Source organism: Stegodyphus dumicola, chromosome X2 (assembly GCF_044657685.1).
Source record: "Stegodyphus dumicola isolate Sdum_Otavi_A_Nest chromosome X2, ASM4465768v1".
NCBI classification, from domain to species: domain Eukaryota; kingdom Metazoa; phylum Arthropoda; class Arachnida; order Araneae; family Eresidae; genus Stegodyphus; species Stegodyphus dumicola.
Window position 1 is genome coordinate 115,577,412 of NC_140781.1, and position 17,469 is coordinate 115,594,880.

The window sequence follows — 17,469 nt, forward strand, 5'->3', positions numbered from 1 at the left end:
TTCACTGTGGAAGTCAGTTTACCTTTTGTTACTTTGACAATTCGAGACTAAATTTTACCTCTTTACCGAACCCTCTTTTTGATGATAATTATTTAATCTTTGATGATGTGGGGCTAAAGGCATTAAGCCTATGAGCCTCGTAATTGAACCATTCCTTGATCCTTTTTTTTAAGCGGTTAGCCTTCCTGAGATTTTGCATTCGGAAATATCCTAATGATTCGAGCCATTTCGAGTCCTCTTATTTTTTTTTATTTAATTCTTTATTCTGTGTTTAATTAGCGTAAATGACTGAAGAAATCGAGAATATCATGCAAATCTTGCGGCTGAAATATTCAGGGTATGTGAAAATTTATATATCAGGAGCAACGGAACTTGAACGAAACCCAGTTTATAACTTTGTAACTCGTTTAGAAGAAAGAACGTCTATGCAAACAAAGAACGTCAATACATATTCTTTGTTTAGAATACGCAGCGCCATCTCTGTTCCTGTTGGAATAGGAATAGTCCCTGATGTTCAAATTTTGTAAAGTTTTTTGATTCGCAAACTATTTGGAGAGATAAATGTTTATTGGTGGAGTGTTTTTTTCGCTGTGTATCGACGATGTCTTGTGATTTCATTTCGGAGTCACTTAGTGATAACTAAGCATAATGACATATTATGTTGATATGCTTTCTTCTGTATAAAATGAAACCGACTGTTTTACTGTGATCCTCTGTTTCGCTAAGAAAGGTTGCGTAAATGCAGTCTTTCTGTATGAATGTATTTCCAAAATGGGAACAGAATATAGTGTTCATAAAAACCGAACAGGTAACATGCATAATTCATTATCATTCATTTTAATAAAACAGTACAAAGTTATCTGTATTTTTGTTTATGACTTGATTTGAATTTTTGATTACTGAAAGTATTAGATATCTTATTTCATTTTTTTTTTGAATTTTTGATTACTGAAAGTATTAGATATCTCATTTCATTTTCTGCAGTGTGCGTTTAAAATAATATTTATTTATACAGGTATGTGTAGATGAGACTGTCTGGTTTTTGTGTGCTTTTAAATTCGGAAGCATTAAAAATTATTTTTTTTTTGTTTTACTGAGAATTTGAAATGTGAGGATGGTTTGATACTTGCATTAGATGTTTTTAGTGGTCTTCAGCTCAAAGAGTAATAATTTTAAAGAATAATGTTTAAGATGCTATGGTTTATATACATTGTCAGAAATATTTGTCGGTATTCTTTATAGGCGATAGTTGGAATATCAGGTTTCTGAGTGAGTAAGTAATCAAAAGTAAGCAACCAGAACTATTTTTATTTAATTGTCTTATATTACACTTAAATACTTTAGTCCCCTCCTAAGCATTTTCCAATACTATCGGTATCCTTTCCTCAATGTTTTGCTCGCTTCTAAAAACAGGGAAGCATGATACAGATGAGTCAGATTTGGAATCAGAAGACGGCGATATGAAAGAAATAGAAAATAAAATAAATGATAATGAAGAAGCATCATTTATAGCTGAAGATGAGCATAGAGCAAATATGGAAGCAGATGTTTCAGAAAATTGTAATTAAAATGCAGTAAAAACCTAATCTACTAATGTTAACAATGATGTCGTAATTTTGTCCCCATTTAACAGCTTTTCGGAACCAAATCATAATTTACCTGTCGGTGCTTCACCTTTGCAATGTGTAAAGTTGTTTCTTACGAATGAAATTTTGGGAATTAATTCTCACAGATACAAATAAATATGCTGAATTCAGTGCAAGAAAGCGTGGCACTGTTGATTGTCAATGGAAAAAAAAATTCATCAATAAAAGAAATATGGTCATTCATTACAGCTCCTCTTATAAGGAGTATTGTAAAATTACCAAGAATAAGTGATTATTGATCAAATGACGGAATGCTTGGAAATGAAATGGTGAAGAAAATGATGAACAGAAAAAGAATTTTGGAAATCAGGAATTATTTTCATTTATCAGATGGGGAAACTGAAGTTAAAAATAGTGAAGAGAATTTTACGAATGCAAAAAAAAGAGCCCGTCATTTCATATTTAAGAAACAAATTTCAGCAACATTTTGCACATTGTGTTAAGTATCAATTGACGTAGCACTAATTAAATTTAAAGGTAGATTAAAGATCATGCAATATATGCCTATAAAACCAACTAAGCGTGGATTAAAAATATAGATGCTCTGCGCATCTTGCTTAGGATATACTTTATTGTGGTAAAAAAGATCAGATACAGGATAACAGTGAACTTTATTGTGGTAAAAAAGATCAGATACGAAAGTCAGCAAAAGGTATAGGTCATGATGTAGTTATGCACTTAAAAAACAAAGGCCATGAAATCTATTTTGACAGATTTTTTACATGCGTAGGCTTGATGTCTAAGTTATACAAATCTGGACAATTATCACGTGGAACTGTGATGACAAATCAGAAAAATATGCCCGATAACATGAAGCAAGTGAAGTTCGGAAATTAATACTACAGCCTAGTTATACAATGCAAAAAGCCTGCCGAATTTACTTTATTCGTCCTGGCTTGATAAAAAATTGATACATATCATTTCCATGAACTGTAAAAATGAACCACAAGAAGAAAAGGCTCCAAAAAACATACACAGTACCAAATCCGAAATCCAGACTTGTCAGGACTTCGATTCCGGATATTAGATAATCAGTTTAAATCTAGTAAGATGGCATGTAAAAATTATAAAATTAAAAATATGAAATTGCAATTTATGAAATAATGAAGTATTTATGATCTAAAAAGGTATCAAAATTTACAAAAAGAAGCTTAATATTTATTTGTTTACCTTATTAAACATTTCTTTCAATGTAAGTGGTTTAAGTTGCTTCGTTTTTTATGCTAATACTTTCTCTTTAATTCTGAAGACAGACATAATCTCTTGTTTAGTTACATTGTTGAAGTCCTGTAACTGCTGTTTCGAGAATTTTGACTAACTTGTCAATCGAAATTTTTTGACTTTCAATAACTTTTTCACTCTCGGTAGCAATATTTTCTGGGTCTAGACCTATACAACAGATTTTGTCGTCCATTAATTGATTGATGATTGAGAAGCATTGTCATCACAATGAAAAACTTCTTTTATATCATCTTCATTTATTACCGCTTCTCCAAATTTCTTTACAAAATCAGTTAATTGGAAAATTTCACCTTTTTGCGATATCCGAAAACCTTTAAAGTTAGCAGCTATCATCATAAAATTTAGCTATCCTTCACTATACATATTTGGCTATCCATCATGTACTTGGCGACTAACGACAAGTTATTCCGTTAAATTTTATCTTGCTACTATTGTGCACTGAGACAATTAAGCCTGACTTGTATTAGTTTAGTTATTATACTTGTCTGTTTCTTGCACATGCTTAAGGCTTATCAGTTTTGAATAAATAAATTCTCACATATAGTTAAGCCTTATTGAGGGCCAGCCCTAGATATCTTACTGCCTGATGCAGTCTCTGTGGGTCCTAAATTCTGCGACTCGGCACGTCCATACGAGCCCTGGCACCGGTTCTGGGTTTATGTGAATAACAAATCAGTTTGGTTAATCTTTGGATTATGGTAACTTGGCGATTTTTTGGCGAACATTTGGCAGCCAACCCTGCTACAGCAACCTGCTAGTTTTGTTTTGGACGCCATTTTGTTTTCACGAAGTAAAGGCATTTTTTGTTTTTACTCAACATTTTTTTCCAACAATCTGCCAACCGAATTACGCTTATGCTAGAACTTTTATGGGACAAAAGTGCTTAATCATGACGAAGATTAGGTGTGAAATTGAGAGACAGTGCAGAATCGCCCACTGCGTGCCCCGTTTTTAAGAATTGCACATACTCGGTATCCATGTACACGTCGACCAATTTTCACTTAAAAAAACATCCCAGAATTGCACAAAAATGGTATTGCGCACACTCTTGACTTTATCCATGTACACTGCTGAAGTCCTAGCTAGTAATCTTTATCGCCTTACCAAAATGTCGCCAAACTACCTGTTACCATATTCCAAAGATTAGCCATCAGTTTTTCTTAATTCAAATAGACCTAAATGTAATCTTTGGGTTTATGAGTATCATCAACAAAATCTATTTTTAGCATATGGAAAGAAATGTTTAATAAATTTTTCCTCGTCAACATTTTTTTAGTGTATTTAAACTAAATCTGTAATTATTGCCAAGCATAATATCAACATGAAAGTTTACCATACCCCTTTATTATTCAATTACTAATATAAAAAAATTGTTTAGCCATTACAATTCATTCCTCAAGTTGTCATGTTTTGATAAAAGGAAAGTATAATAAATAATGATTCGCCAACCAAAAATTATTGTCTATGTAGAATGTTTCAGTTTCCACATAGAACAATTGGAATGTTTCTATGAACAATGTGTCTGTGTGGAATGTTTCGGTTTGAGGTGTGTACCAAGCAGATGTGCAGCAGCGGAGCCAAATTATTTATCGTACAAATTTATGCCAAAATGATTGTTTCTTCAGTAACAAGGTATTTAATTTAGTGTTGAAGTGAAATTAAGAATCACGACTCTCCAGACATTTTATTGTGCAAGAAGGGGGAGGGGAATCAAATGCACATGGGTAAAGCCTACCAGAAAAATGTTATTGGCGGTTTTGAGGTCCGGATTTTAGGTCATTCTGTATAATGGACATCCGGGTTTCGGACTTTGTACTGTAGTACCATGCCCATCCACATTTGTTGGGTACGATAAGAGTATGGGAGGTGTATATATAGCAGATCAATGTCTAAAATATTACTGAGCTTCTAGAAAATCCTCTAAATGGTGGATATACATAAGCCTTTATAGTTCATAGAGTCACTAATTATCCAATCCTAAAGCAACCAAAGCAGCTATACAACTTCAAATTAGAATTGATTGAAGAATCCACATCTCAAAATTTGTTTCGAAAACTAACGTCGGGCATATTTTCGCCTAGTGCATTTCTTGATCACAAACGTCAAAAAATTTAATGGTTGTTAAACAAAATATATGTAAATCTCTAATAAATCAGACTGATCGCAGTCAAAGTAATAAACAGAGGAGCGTTCTTCCACACAACATTTATTCACGAACACCAAAGACGAACTGATACATATACACAATTGACATCACAGTTTCTTTTTACAAACAAACACTACCACCATCTATTGGCGATCTATGGATACACAATCCTAAACTTAACACTCCCCCCCCATGCATCCGTAACGGATGCATCAATTTTACTGAACTTCAAGATTATAAAGTCTTTCAATTGGTCTTCTAACAACACCCTTATCTAACTGAATCTCACAAGATCTAATTCTATCATCTCTTCCATGAAATAATTCCTTAATCCTACCTATCTTCCAGTTACAGCGTTTCACATTATTTTCTCGTACAAGTACAACATCATTAATTTTAAACACTGGAGAATTCTTTGGAGGTTTTGAAAACATGACTGATCTTAATTCTAACAAATATTCTTTATAAAACCTTTTCCAAAAATGTTCTAATATTAATTACCTATGCTTCCATCTTTTAATCAACTGAGATCTTGTAGATTCTAGTTTAGATTCAGGTGAAGGTAAAACAGTCAATCTAGATCCAGTTATAAAATGAGATGGTGAAAGAGGATCAGGTTCATTTGGTTCATTGTATACATACGTTATAGGTCTAGAATTAATAACAGCTTCAACTTCAACTAAAACAGTATACAGTTCTTCATAATATAAAGAAGCTTTACCTAAGATACGTTTTAAACAAGTTTTTACAGATCTTACCAAACGTTCCCAGAATCCGCCCCACCAAGGAGCACCTTCTACAATAAATTTCCATTCAAACCCATTTTTACCAAGGAAATTTAGAACCTTTTCATCTTTACATAATTTATACAAATATTTTAATTCACGATCAGCAGTCTTAAAGGTTTTAGCATTATCAGAATATATAACTCTACAAATACCCCTACGTGCAAAAAATCTACGTAAGGCTTGAATGAAACACTCTGCACTTAAATTTGATAACAATTCTAAATGGACTCCTCGAGTCACTGCACAGGTAAACAATGAAATATACACTTTTGTACCATCCTTTAAATACAAGGGGCCAGCAAAATCTATGCCACTTACCTCAAATGGTTGAGCTTTCTCCACTCGGTCAGCTGGAAGAGGAGCCGATATCTCGTGTCCAGCTTTAGCATTATATTTTTTACAAAATCTACAATCATGTAACACAGATTTTACAAAACGTCTAGCTTTTAAAATCCAAAATTTCCCTCTTACTTGCACTAAAGTCATTTACACCACTATGAAGTACGTTTTCATGACAATTCAAAATAATTAAATGAGAAAAATAATTATTTGGTAATATTATAGGCTGAATTTCATCGACATCTAATGATGATTTCACTAATCTACTTCCAACTCTTAAACAACCCTTTTCATCCATTACTGGATTTAACCCAAACAATTTGGAATTATGAGACAATGGTTTTTTACATTTAACATCATTCAACTCTTCAAAAAAATACTCACCTTGTGATAAGATAATCCAATAACACATAGCATCACATATTTCATTTTTGGTCACAGGACCAATCACTCTATTCTGTGACTTTAAATTATTAATGAATCTAAATACATATGACATGACTCTTAAAAGTGTGCCTAAGTCACTAAAGTTTTCTATTTTTAACACAGGTTGTAAAGGTTGAACACTGCTAGTAACTTGAGTCACAAGTCTTTCTTCAGCACTATCTACTATGTTACAATGCTCGTTCACTTTAGGCCAATTTATTTCATCTTGATGAAGCCATGGAGGTCCATGCCACCACACTTGATCTACTACAAGATCACTCACTTTAACACCACGTGTGATTTTATCGGCTGGATTATCTGAGCCAGGACAATGATGCCACATGCTCGGGGATGTTTTGTCTTGAATTTCAGACACTCGATTTTGTACGAATGTTTTCCATCGCCGTGGTGAGTTCTTTATCCAATGAAGCACAATAAGAGAATTAGTCCATAAATGAATCTTAGCTTGAGGAAAATGCACACGGACTGTAGTTACAAGTCTTGCACCTAACACTGCTGCCATGAGCTCGAGTCTTGGTAAAGATAATTTTTTCAGGGGAGCCACTCTGCTCTTGGCTATCACTAAACTTGTTCCACAATATTTTAAGCTGCGGAATTTCACGTACACTGCTGCTCCGTAAGCACTTTGAGATGAATCACAAAAACAATGTAGTTCCAGTGTTTCAGGCGTTTCATCAACATCACGAAAATACCACCGAGGTATCTGGATATTAGGTAGATCACATAGTTGCCTATACCATTTGTTCCACTTGTCTTGCAATTCTGGTGGGATAATTTCATCCCAATCAACACCTTTCAGCCATAAATCCTGAAACAGAACTTTTGCTTGAATAACATATGGAGCAAGAAACCCAATAGGATCGAAGATTTTTGAAGCAGCTTTTAAAACACAACGTTTTGTTTGGTCATTTGACTGGATGAAATCAATAACGTCTTGTGCATTAAAACAGAAGATATCCTTAATTGTATCACATTGAAGTCCAAGAATCTTTGAGGGGGAATCACAGTCAGGCAATTTAAAGCTAACGAAGTTGTCACTTGATTTATACTGGTTTTTTACAGTATCCGAATTAGAATTCCATTTGGTCAAAGTCATTAATGCCTTTTTCATTATATCATTGGCTTCATGATATATCTGTATAGCTTCCTCCTCCGTATCTGATCCACAAATAAAATCAGCAACATACATGAAGTTTTCTAACATTTCTACAGTTCTGGGATGGATGTCTTCAAATTTCTTTATATGATGCTTAATGCAAGCGCTCAGCAAAAATGGACTTGATTTTGCTCCAAAAATTACACGATACATCCGATAAACTTGAATTCTCGGATTGCTCAAACTTGAATTCTCATCAATCCACAAAAATCGCATTGAATCCCGATCTTCAGGTGCAACAGAAATTTGCAAAAATGCTTTCTCAATATCTGACGTAAATGCAATTCGATGAAGTCGAAAATTTATTAAAACTTTCAAAAGTTCAGGAAGAAGATTTGGTCCTTGTAGTAAATTATCATTTAGAGATTCATGATTTTTTTCCTTTGAAGAAGCATCATAAACAATGCGAAGTTTCGTAGAATTATGATCTTCACGGATGACAGCACGGTGAGGTATGTAGTAAGTTCGTCTCCCAGATGGAGTACCAAGATCGACCTTTTCTATGATTTCTTCCTTAAGCTGATAGTCAATCACTTCTTTATATTGCGCATAAAGTTCAAGTTTGATTTAAATTGTTCGATCAGCTTTAAAAATCGTCTTTCAGCATTCTTAAAATTGTCTCTTAAAGTCACATTCTGATCTTTCCATGGAAGTCTAACTTCGTATCTATTACCCTTTTGTGTAATCGAGTTGTTAAATATTTGCATGGCCATTTCATTTTGTTCTTCGTCAGAAATATTTTTAATTCCTATAGATTCAATATCCCAAAACGATTCGACGCTTTTTAGAAGTTTCTCTTCTACACTTACGTTCAAACACGCATCATGGATTTCAAAGTCTGATGAAGAAAATTTGCCTTGTATACACCACCCAAACAAGGTTTTCATCGCTACGGCATTTCTGTTTATCCTTTTTATTTCTTCGCTTGCTATTTTCCACATTATGTCCGCGCCGATTAAAACAGAAATATGATTCATTCCATCGGCGCCGCCGCCGCAGTCTGTCAAAGTGACACCGAATGCTTGGAGTTTGGATTTGATTTCTACATCTGGTACTCGTATATTGGCATTTGTTATGACTGGTATTTCAATGACTTCGAGATTTATGGATTTTTCAGGGTCATTAATATTTCGGAGCGTAAGTTCAACTTTCTTTCGACGCCAATATTTCCCGTTCTTTTCACCGAAGGTATGTAGATTTAAAACAGTTTCTCCTTTCACTGGTAACTGTAATTTTCTTCATAAATCTTCTCGAATTGCAGAGATTTGGCTACCGCTGTCAAGAAGACATCTCACAATACAATTCTTATTTCTGCCCTCAGCCACAGCATACGCCGTTTGAAGCATAATATTAGATCCAGTTTTGGCAGAAGAATTTTGAACAATTTCCGCTGATGTTTCGGTTTCCTTATTTTTTGCACTGGAGACAGCTGATGCGGGATTCACACACACACTTTCATGATGTTTACCGCGGCACTTTTTGCAGGAAAACTGTGTGTTCTTACAGTTGATAGCTAAATGTTTACATCCAAAACACAGAAAACATTTTCCTGTACGTTTCAAAATGTTGCGTTTCTCATCAGCGTTTACCTCAGTACATTTGTATCCAATTGTTGATAAAGCTGAAGCAGTCGGAACTTTCGGTTTATAATTCGGATAAACTTTCGTGCGTTGTTCATTTTGATGAAAGTATGGTTTCTGATTTGTTTTCGCAGAGTTCATTAAACTTGCAGCTTCTTGACAGTTAACTTCCTTTTCTAAGAATTCGATAAGTTCCTTTATATCAAATTCTGCTTCTATATTTCGACTTCGATTAAATTCCAAATTTAATTCCTCTGGAAATTTCTGCAAAATGATAGGACAGAGAATATTTCCATAACTTCCAGAAGTAACGTTTAACGATTCTAAACTTCGAATGTTGACTTCGCATTCATCGTACAGCTTACGCAGTGCTTTAACATTTGAAATGTTTCCCACTGGTTCAAGGGATAATAATTTATTCATATGCGAGGTGATAACAACATCTTGTCTTCCAAAACGTTCTTTCAATATTTCTATTGCGGAATCATAATTCTGGTTACTTAAAGCGAAACCGGAAATGGCAGCTAAAGCATTACCTCCAAGTAAGGATTTTAGGTACGCAAATTTTTCAGTTTTTCTCAATTCACTATGATTATGAATTGTATTTTCGAATTGGTTCCAAAAGTCTAACCATTTACACGAATCTCCGTAATAAGTTCCGATTTGCAGACATGGCAACTTCACTGTTTTCGTTTCAACTGGAAGTGCAACATTAGCCGTTTCGTTCTGATGAACTGTTCTAGAAGATTCCGAATTCTTCTTCAAAAATCGTTGCATTCTTCCTCTCCATATAACAGTTTTATCCTGGTATTCTTGACTTAAGGTAACTTCATTTTCAATCTCCTCCGAAGTTACTTTCGTTTCTATTTCTGAATCTAAACTTTTCAGTTCATTGATTTTCTCAATTAACTGTTCATATAAATCCTCGATTATCTCAATTTTCTCATTTAGCGGAATATTATTTGCTAAATTCGATTCGACTTTGGTTATCAGTTTCGTAGTTAATTGTCTAACAACCGATCGTTTCTTTTTCAAATGTTCAAGAACGCCCTCCATTTTCGAAATGTTCAGTCTGTCGATTTTCTGGTTCGTAATAATCCCGGTTTGCAGGCACCATAAACAAAATATGTGTAAATCTCTAATAAATCAGACTGGATCGCAGTTAAAGTAATAAACAGAGGAGCGTTCTTCCACACAACATTTATTCACGAACACCAAAGACGAACTGATACATATACACAATTGACATCACAGTTTCTTTTTACAAACAAACACTACCACCATCTATTGGCGATCTATGGATACACAATCCTAAACTTAACAGTCGTAAACACACTTGTGTTCGATGTAAGGAATTAGGAAAAAAGACAAACTCTGAAAGATATGTTTAAAGTTCTTGAGAGTGTGATATATGCAGAATTGTGCTTGTGCAAATCATGCTTTTAGGTTTCAAATTTCAGTTACTAAAATACAAAAAAGGCACTTTTCAGGACCATACAATTTCAGGTACAGTTCTGTTATCAGGACCGGATTCAGAAATGTATGTATGCATGATGGATGGATGTGTGTATTCATGTATGCATCTATATATGTAAGTATGAATGTATGTATGTGAATGTATGTCTAGACACAAATATGCATATACAGATACACATGCATCCACTTGTATATTTCTGATCCGGTTCCCGATTACTGAACAATACCCAGTTTCAAAAAGGTAAAAATGTTATTGCATCATCATGAAAAATGTGTTAAATGTGCAATGAACAGCAATATGTATTATAAACATAGACACATTTATGTATGCATATATCTTCTGCCTACAAATTTATGAGTGATAATATGCACATGCATATTTACCTATAACATATTCAGAAATAATAATATACTTCAGAGTCGTAGCTAGGGTTTTCAGCGCCCAGGGACAACTGAAGATTTCGTGCCCCCTACTGCTTGCCAAGGATGGAAAAAATTTAATTCTAAAATGTCGTAACATCAGTTTGGCACCCCTTAAATTCTGCGCCTGGGGACAGATGCCCCCCTCTAGCTAAGCCCCTGATATACTTATATAACAAAATAAATGAAAACATGGAAAAACAATGACATATGTAAACACACTTTGAAACTTGTACAATAAATAAAATCATAAAAAAGTCTATAAACTAAAGTTTATTCCTCACAGAGATGGGATCAAACAACTGATCAACAAAATACAAAGACCCTCATTATTTTTGGAAAAGGAAAAAGTCAAATAAAATAAAATGAAGAATAACACATCACTTTAACGAAAAAACTGCAATTTAACATGCAAAGAAAGAAAGTACATGAAGTGAATACCTCCATGCAATAAAAGAATAAACAAGAAATTTCTGTAAAAATGAAATTTAGAAGATTAAAATTATTTATTTATATTATATTCATCGTGGGATGTTAGGGTAACCCATTATATATGGCAAAGTACAAGAGGTATCTGCTTGAAGATTGGTGAAGGCATGGGCATGATTTTCCCAACAGAAATTGGCTTGTATTTACTTTACACATGATAGTAATAATATAGTACAAAGTCCCTAATCCGGACTCATCGGGACTTCGGTGATTCCGGATTAGGGGTTTTTCCTAATTGTAGATCATCAGTTTAAATCTGGTAAGATGGCATGCAGAAATTATGCAATTAAAACTATGAAACTGTAATTTATGAAATAAAGAACAATTATGATCTAAAGGGTATCAAAATTTACAAAAAAAAAAAAAAAAAAAAAAAGCTTAATATTTATTTGCTTACTTTATTAAGCATTTCTTTTAATGTAAGTTGTTTAAGTTGCTTCATTTTTTTTGTGCTAATGCTTTCTCTTTAATTCTATAAACAGACATAATTTCTTGTTCATTTGCAAATTTCCACTGTTCAAGACCTGTAGTTGCTGTGTCGAGAATACCGACTAACTTGTCAATCGAAATTTTTTCGTTTTCAATAACCTCTCTGTCACTTTCTTCACTATCAGAAGCGGTATTTTCTGGATCTAGAACCATACTACAGATTTCACTGTCCATTAATTGATTGATGATTGGGGCATTGTCGTCGCAATGAAAAACTGTTATATCATCATCATTTATTAACGCTTCTCCACATTTCTTTACAAAATCGAATAACTGGAAAATTTCACCTTTAGTTTGCGATATTCGAAAACCTTCAAATTCGTGGCTATCATCATCCTCATCCTCACCATGAAATATGGTAGCTGTCCATAAATTGTGCCAAGCATCCAATGTCATACTCCTCGCATAATTTTGAGACGGATATGCATTTATCCATTTTTTGCAGCAATTCCACTTTTTGTTTGATGGATATCGAAACATGCTTTCGCTTTGTAGATTTGGCAGCGCCAGAATTGGAAACTCTTTTTGACATAATTGAAAGTTCAAGCTTAATTTTTAAAAAAATTGCTCTAACAGTCTGCAAAAAATAATAAGCCGTATCCGATTACAAGATTAAGGAACAACGCAATCTGCAACATTAACCGTAATACCTTAGAATCACTAAAGATAATTTTAGCCTAGCTTATACCATCCATTATACATTAAATGCGCATGCATAAATGCATTACATGCATGCGTAAAGTGTGCCAAAAAAAGTTTATGGCTTTGTGGTCAGATCATTCCGGATTATGGACTTTGTACTGTATATGTATTTTGCTTAGTGGGGTCCATTTTTATATCCTTTATAAGAAACCCAGAAATATTTTGGTACTTAATAGAATTATGATAAAATATCTGCTCTTTAAACCAGAGCTATTTTATCATAAATTTTAAACAGCAATTTTATTGCTGTTTAAAAATTTAAGGATTATATCTATTTTTAATCAATTTATTCCTTCGTATAAAGATAACGGAAGTAAACAAAATCTCAGTAGCTATTTGATTTTATTAACAACTACCCAATCTACTTTTTCACCCCGATGGATCATACGTATTTACTGGACAACTCCAGAAGAGGAGATATTTTAGATCTTATTTTGGCCACCGCTTCGATTCCTGTGTGTCTTGAAGTTAAAGTTGAGCTCACTGCTGACCACATTTCAGTTATTGCTACATTATGCACTAATAGATGTAGTGTTGCAAAATACAAAAAATCTATTGACTGGACCATTTTTAATGATTATCTACTTAAAACATTCTCTCGAATTCAGTGACCTTAAAAGCATCAGTGACATCGATCTTGCTATTGAGATTCTCACGAATAGTATTCTTGCAGCTTTATAATAATGCTACGAGGAAATTCCCTGATGATCAAAATGCAGAAAGGCTCCCACATTACATAAGAAATCGGTTTAAAGAGAGGAATAAACTCAGAAAAAGATGGTGCATATCTTGAGATCCTAATGCATATCTTGAAATCCTAATATCAAAAGAGAACTTAATAAGCTTAATAGAATTATTAAAGAGAACATTTACAGATATAGAGATGAGAAGTGGAATGATAAAATTGCCAGTTTTAACGAATCAAACAATGCATTTTGGTCATTCGTTAGAAATCTGAAAAGAAAATCCAGTTGTGATAAGCCTATTTACAGAGAAAATAAAATTACATTAGCTAATAAAGATAATGTAATGGCAGATCACTTAGAAAAGCAGTTCATACCGAATCTGGAACCGTGCAACCTCACTTTTTCTTATGATATCAGATATTTTATACACAACTGGAAAAATGGACTTAGCCCAAGAAACAAACCCTATCTAAACTACGCCTAATGAAGTTAAAAAATTATAAGAAATTTAAAGAACAGGAAAGTTCCAGGTTGTGATGCAGTAACGAATATCGCAATTAAAAATCTACCGTTAAACACTGTTACTAAATACACAAGTATTCTTAATGCTTGCATTACAAATAATTATTTTCCCAGAAAATGGAAAACTGCAAAAGCTATATTGTTACCTAAGCCAGGCAAAGATATCATAAAACCTGAAGGTTTTAGCTCAATCAATCTCTTACCAGAATTATTTTGCGAAGAATACAATCCCTAACTGGCCAAGCTTCTACCCAAACAATTCGGGTTTAGAAAAACTCTCTCAACTACCAAGCATCTTGTTCGCTTAAATGAGTTTATTGGATCTGCACTTCATAATCATGAAAAGGTCGCCTTACTCATGCTAGACATGATGAAAGCTTTCGACTGCATTTGGCACGAGAGCTTATTTTCAAATTATTCTGCTTAGATTTCAACAGGGATTTAATTTTACTCATCTGATCCTTTATTAAGAATCGGAATTTTTTTCCTGAATATAGGTAATGACAACTCTACTCAGAAGAGACTTAACGCAGGAATAGCTCAAGGGTCTATCTTGGCCTAATTTTGTGTATATTTTATGTGGCAGATTTTCCGCTTGTTTCCTCTGATTCCAATGGTTTTGTAGGTTGCTACACTGATGATACGGCCCTGGCTGTAAAATCACTTAGTGTTCAAAATGCCGTCAATATACTTCAGATTATAATGCCACAGATTGAACACTGGTGCACTGTTTGAAGAATTTTGATAAACACACAAAAGTCACAGTTGCTCATTGTTCAGAAAAAAGCCAAAAGGACTCCCATCACTGCCAGACTTAAACTCTTTAAAATTAAAGTCCCCACAGTAAAAAAAGGCCAATTACCTAGGTGTCGTCATAGATAGCAAGTTCACTTGGAGTGATCACATTAATAAAGTATGCAGCAAAGGTCTCTCTACGATGGAAAATCTATTTCCTTTAATAGGTAAATATTCGAAACTGGACCTGCTTAGAAAAAGACATGTATTTACAGCTATCGTCAGACTAGTTTTTACTTATGCATTGCCCACCTGGGTGGCGGTCAATACAAAAGATCTGAATAAGCTACAAAATGTTCACAATAGATAGATACCTAGGATTAATCATGCAGGCTCACGTCTATGTGTCCATAGACTCCAACCTTCAGCAAACCTTGTCAGTAGTCAACGCGCGAACGACATTTTTACAACTTTGAAAATGTGCGTGTAGCGTATGTTGTAATTAACCATTCATTAATTTTAAATTAATAATTAATTGTAATCAATTTTATTACATTTAAAATCCATATACATATAAAACTGAATAATTAAAAATATACCTTGTAAATTATATGCACATTTAATTAGAAATTTTCTTTTAACTCCTCAAGCATTCACTAATAAAAAGTACTTCAAATCACTACTAATCATAGAAAAAATCAGAAGCTATAAATCATATCTTTATTCTGGATATGATTTCTACAGGGAAATAAAATTTAAATAACCAAGAATGATACATATAAGTATTAAACAAAATACACATAATTTATGAATGCAAAGATTTATATGTAGCATGCTTAGCAAGCTTAAGTTCTGATTTTGAGAATGTTTTTTTATAACACAGTTCTTCATTTGCCTGCATATTTATTTTTTCAATCAAAACTGCTTCAAGAGTTTTAAGACCTAAATTTGGTCGAAATTCCGTCTGATTTTTTTTTAACAATAGAAAAAATTCTTTCGCAAGCTGCATTTGAATGAGGTATTATTAAGACAGCAAGCATTACAGAAGGCAATACTTTGTATTTAATACACCCATTCATATTTTTTAATTTGGCAATTTCTCCCCATGCTATATCAATACGCAAATCTACAATTTCTTTCAAATCATCTACTTGATACATGGAAAATTCAATTTCTACTTGATTAAGACATTTTTCATCAATAATGGATGGAAAAGTATTCATCAAGTAAAGAACAGATGAAAATGAGACTTCAGTTCTCAAGTTGATGTCAGCAACTTCAGCATGTTTTAGAAATGGATCACTCAGTGGAAATTTATCAATTATATATGAACATGCAGTTACAAAAAAAGCTCGCACAGAATTGAAAAATGATTTCACTTCACTTTCATTCAACTTGGCATTTTTTAAATATAGTCTTGTTTCCGCACCAATCACTAAATTTTCATTTTCTTTTTGTTTACTATACTTCTGAAATGGAATAGACGTTAAAGTAACATCTTCATTTTCTTTAGAAATTACTGATGGTTTTACGAATCTAACAAATAAATTCATTAAAAGTTCAAAAAGTTCTCTTCTCAATTTATGTATATAAGGAGCGTGTTGTTGCAAATTAATATTTACTGTTATAAACAAAGGCAAAGTATTTTTCAAAAATAACAAGTACAATTTGGTGGTCGGTGACTGTAAAATTTTTTTAATGTTTTGCAATCTCTTTCCTTCATTCTCACTGTTATCTGGTTTATCTCCAAAAAAATTTATCACAGCATCCCACTGTTCCAAAATCCTTGTTATAGATTCTAAAAGAGACAACCATCTCGTACTGCAATATTTCAAAATTTTATGAGATTTTGCATTCTGTCCCAAAATTTGTTGAGCAACTTTGAAGCTATGCTTCCATTTCGAACTTTTCTCCAAGTAAAAATATATATCTATTATCAACATTTCAATTTCTGAGCCAATTAATTTTTCAGTAGCTTTTTTTGCAGCTATATGCAAGAGGTGGCACGGACAACCTCGGGTGATTATACTTGGTTGATGCATTTTGATAAATGATGCTACACCTTTAAACTTTCCAATCATATTACTAGCATTATCTGAAGAAAATGATAAGCAATTTTTCCATTCTAAACCTTTGTTTTTAAAGTTTTCATTTATACAATTAAAAATACCTTCTCTATTATTCGTGCATTCTAAAATAGAAATCAATGAAGTAATTATCACTCCCTTTTCTTTACTGTAGTATGTTATAACCAATGGGTACAGTTTGTTATCATTGTTATCATTACTTCCATCAGTACTTAGAGAAAATGATGTACTGCACACTGATTTTATAATATCAGCAACAGTATTTTCTGCAAGCGTTTTCACAATAGCAGCAGTTTTGGTATGACCGCAGCTAAATTTTTTTGCTATGACAGAATCCGGAAACATTGCTTTGAAAAGCTCTTTGGAATGATCCGAAACAGAAAGCGGTAGATTATGTTTAATTAAAAAACGAACAAAATAGCATTCGGCTTTTATAGGATCTGTTTCATCATCTTTTATTAAGAAATTTGTTATTTCTTTAGATTTTACGGTGCCAAGTTCTATATGCTTTTGAGAAAA

The 17,469-nt window shown here is 33.2% G+C and overlaps 1 protein-coding gene across 1 annotated transcript in view; it reads left to right on the plus strand.

The window, feature by feature from the left end:
• The first annotated feature begins 456 nt into the window (after positions 1–456).
• The window catches only part of LOC118187466 (protein neuralized-like), an 86,905-nt gene continuing 69,892 nt past the window's right edge, over positions 457–17,469 (plus strand). Inside the window, exon 1 of the mRNA XM_035357700.2 lies at positions 457–808. Coding sequence (XP_035213591.1) covers positions 772–808 — 37 coding nt within the window. The 5' untranslated portion in view covers positions 457–771. The remainder of the gene's footprint in view (positions 809–17,469) is intronic.